General features: G+C 48.3%; 1 protein-coding gene across 5 annotated transcripts in view; it reads right to left on the bottom strand.

Moving 5' to 3' along the window:
• Positions 1 to 3,638, bottom strand: part of syt1a (synaptotagmin Ia) — a 53,798-nt gene that overhangs the window by 9,162 nt on the left and 40,998 nt on the right. For all 5 annotated transcript variants that reach the window (XM_019893675.1, XM_019893679.1, XM_019893676.1 and 2 more), the window contains 2 exons: positions 3,335 to 3,525; positions 309 to 481 (listed from right to left, as the gene is read on the bottom strand). In XM_019893675.1, the coding sequence (XP_019749234.1) occupies positions 309 to 481; positions 3,335 to 3,515 (354 nt within the window). In that variant the 5' untranslated portion in view covers positions 3,516 to 3,525. The remainder of the gene's footprint in view (positions 1 to 308; positions 482 to 3,334; positions 3,526 to 3,638) is intronic.

Here is a 3,638-nt window from a genome sequence, read left to right as displayed (position 1 = left end):
TCGTCAAAAAAACGGGAGCCATGTGTTAGCCATGGTCAGAAGAATAGCGGCTCTCACTCATGCAACGCAGATGTGAAGCTTTGTTTCCCCACCACCCCTCAAAAAAACGCGACGTCAAATCAATCAGTGATTTACTCGCCAGGGAATCTGAGCGTTTCTCCCTTTCGCGACTTTTGAGCTCGACTCTCTTTTTTGCCATCGCTCGGAGCACAACCGTGACTTTCAACAAACGCGTTTGGCTACGCGGCACAACCCAAAGCGTTGCGGTCGCTCGTCAATCTTGAACCGCGGCGCCGACGGGCCGGTACCTCGGTTTTGGCCCCGTCCTTGACGTCCTTCATGTTGATGGCGTTTTTGCCTTTGTCCTTGCCCTTCTTCTTGTTCTTCTTCTTGAAGATCCACTTTTTGCACACGCAGAAGCAGCAGGCCAGCACCAGGATGATGGCCACGAAGGCGATGGACACGATGGCCCACGACGGCACTGCGGAGGGAACGAGAAGCCGCATCGGATCACATCGCTCGCTTCGACGGGTTCGTGGTAGAAAAAAATGCCAGACGAAACTAGCTTGCGTGGGGGGAGGGGAGAGTAATGCACAAAACCAAATTCCCTTTTGGAGACGAGGCATGCTAATTATTCTCCTCGCGCACCCTCCCGGACGCTCCTTATCGTCTTCATCGAGCACACGTCGGCCAATGAGAAGCACTTGCGTGCTCCTTAATTAAAGCCGGCCCGAGTCCCAGAAAGCCATAAAAGCCTCCCCTAATTAACGACATTGTGCGAGTGTCTTCTCTCCAGAGAAAAATAGCACAAGAGGGACAGAGCGGGGGGAATAAAAGGCGAGATGTACAAAGCCCTTCAACTGCTTATCTGTTGTTACGCCGAGACGTTAAAGGTGCTTGCTGAAAAATGTCAGACTAGCAAGCATCAAACAGCTGCGGAATTTTCCATGCTGAATTGTGAGAGGATTTCACTGAATACGGACATTTTCATTTCACCGTCGTCTTATGAGACTGCCGTTAAAAGCGAACGGCTAACAGACAATTTCGTTTTGAAAACAATGGAACGGAAGCGCGCGTCCACATGCAAGAAGATTCATGCCAGGTTCACTTCCATGAAGCGAAATTGAGCTCCTCCCCGACATACTTTGTCAAGAGCTGGTCTCTTTGTCGAGATATCTCATTATTCTCTCGACTCTCACAGGCATATATTTTTTATCCTCTGCAAAGAATGACTAAAACTACTGCGGCTTACGCCATGTAGCAATTTTTATCCTCATGTCCGCGACTGTACTACCTCCAGGCGGCCAAAGGGGCGCACACCAGGAGGAGCTGCTCGGCGTCCATCCCAAGTGCGGCAGAAAATGTGGCAAAAAACTGTCAACTTCTTTCCTTTGTAAATGTCAGTGTTGTATTATTGTGTTATTTAAACAGAGTCTTCACCAACCACGCTGAACTAATCCAATATGGCAAGAGCCTGTTGGCTCACTTAACCTTGGCCGTTACGTCTCGCTATGACGACCGCGAGCGGCAGTGAGGCCGCGCCCGCGCCTTCCGCCGGGTTTGCTTGTTGAAGCAAACAACATGACACGCGCGTCCTTCATGAAGGAAGAAGAAAAGAGAAGGAGATACGGCTAATAATCCATCTCAAAGAAGCTAATTCCCGTGTCTTTTCTTCATGGAATCTCATTGTTCTGCCGAGAATGCTATCGGGCGCTCGACATGGCGGCCAATTTACAGGCACAATAACCGGCGACATGTTTTATGACTCGCTCTTTTTTGCTCTTCGCGCATTCGTTCCTGGAAATAAAAAGATTCTTGTAGCCCATTGTGGTGTTGCGTTCTGGCCTGTCGTTCTTGGAATGTTGATGCAAATCGGCAGCAGAAGTGCGCTAGCAGTCAGCCCAAAGCTTTCGAAAGCAACCTGTCCAAACATTTCCCCGGAACTACATTTCAGAGTTGTTTTCCGCCTGAAATATTTTTTTTATAAATTTTTTTTTTTTTAAAGAATTGTTGATCCAAATTCCAAATAAAAACTGAGAAATCCCATCATCCTCGAAGGAGTCCACTTGTAGTAAATTGATGATTTGGAAATTGTCGATTTGCAGGGGATATTATATAACAGAATAACCAGAATATTTTTGAAAATACAAAACATGACTTTCATGGCGTCATTTTAGTGTGTCAAATTTTCAGACTTTGGATTCTATTTTTGCTGTAGCGTAGCATATGACTGTTCCGTGCAGGTTTCCATCTTTTCCTTAACCTTGGCAACGACCTCTGAAGCTGCGCCTGTCATCTCGATGCAATTTTATTTTGGTAAACACGCGCAGGCATTTCTCCGCGGGCACTCGTAAATGTCTCGGTGCGTATTTGTAGAAAATAGGGCCACTACTCTTCCACAGGAGCTTTTCTCCCCGCGGTGCGAACTGCTATATTTAACCGAGTCGGATGACGCGCTGCAAGCTCACGCGTGGATTTCACTCGCCAACATGTATGTGCGCCACTCTACTGGCAGGTGTGAATGTAACGAGCGAGAATGCCGCCCGCAGGATGCAGGATGTGTATGTTGCTGCTTTGCAATGATAAAAAAAAAAAAAAAATCAAAAATAGCAGGGCAGCAGTGATTCATTTGCATAACTTGAATATTTGGATGACAAAAGGTCCATCAAGCTTCTCAAACTGGCGCTGAGAGAAAACGCCGACAAAAACAGCAAAGCTCTCAAATGCTGACGGCCTGGCGTCTGCCCTAATTATATTTGAAACGAGATCAACATCTGAATTACCCCCCCATGAGTTTCCTCAAAAGGAGCCGTAATATTATTGCAATTATTCGACTTTTATCAAGCCTTCAGTTCTCGGATGTCTGAAATGTAGATGACGGACGGCTCCGTCGTTTTAAAGCCATGTCAAGATCTCAAGTAATGACGCGTACAAAACGCTCTGCTTTCTGTCGAGGCGACATCATTTTGACTTTTTATTTTTAGCAACCGTCCATTCTATGGCTTCCAAAAAAGCGGACGGCGAACCGGAGCCGCCACTTTCGGGCCTTGTCGAGATTCGAAATGACAAACACCATCAAATGGGAACATGCGAATGGAGAATAAACAGTGGCGCTTGCTCAACCTGGTGGTGATGCGAGCACAATAGCTCTCCATTATTTTCTGCTCCGGCACCCGAGGAAGATGGAAACATCGCGTGCCCTCCGATTCTCCTCCGTGACTATTCATTTGTCGACAAAATTGTTCCGGCTGCAGCTCCGCATCGCCAGCGTACCGTTAGTTCACCTTCAATTTCGAGTCGACATCGTTGGGAAAAATTGTTGGGGACCACTCACGTGGGATCTTGTTGAGTTCGTTCATGAACTTGTCTTTCAGCTTGGAGAAGGCCTCGTCCTTGGGCCCGGCGCCGGGGCCGCCCGCCATGTTGGTGGTGTTGCCGGACGACGAGGAAGAGGAGGAGGAGGAGGCGGTGGGCGCGGGAGCCGCCGCCAGCGCTTCCCTCCGACTCTCGTTCATCTTGCCGAGCCTGCGTCATCACGGCAGACAAAGACATAAAAAAAAATATTTTTTTTACCCCCCTTCCTTCGGACAGACGTGCGCGAGGTTTGGTGAGGCGCGCCGGCATCTGCCAACTAAGTC

This window comes from Hippocampus comes, unplaced genomic scaffold (assembly GCF_001891065.2).
Source record: "Hippocampus comes isolate QL1 unplaced genomic scaffold, H_comes_QL1_v1.1 scaffold161, whole genome shotgun sequence".
In the NCBI taxonomy this organism is placed as follows: Eukaryota; Metazoa; Chordata; class Actinopteri; order Syngnathiformes; family Syngnathidae; genus Hippocampus; species Hippocampus comes.
The sequence above is the reverse complement of the archived record's forward strand: the minus strand, read 5'-3'. Positions and strand labels throughout refer to the sequence as shown.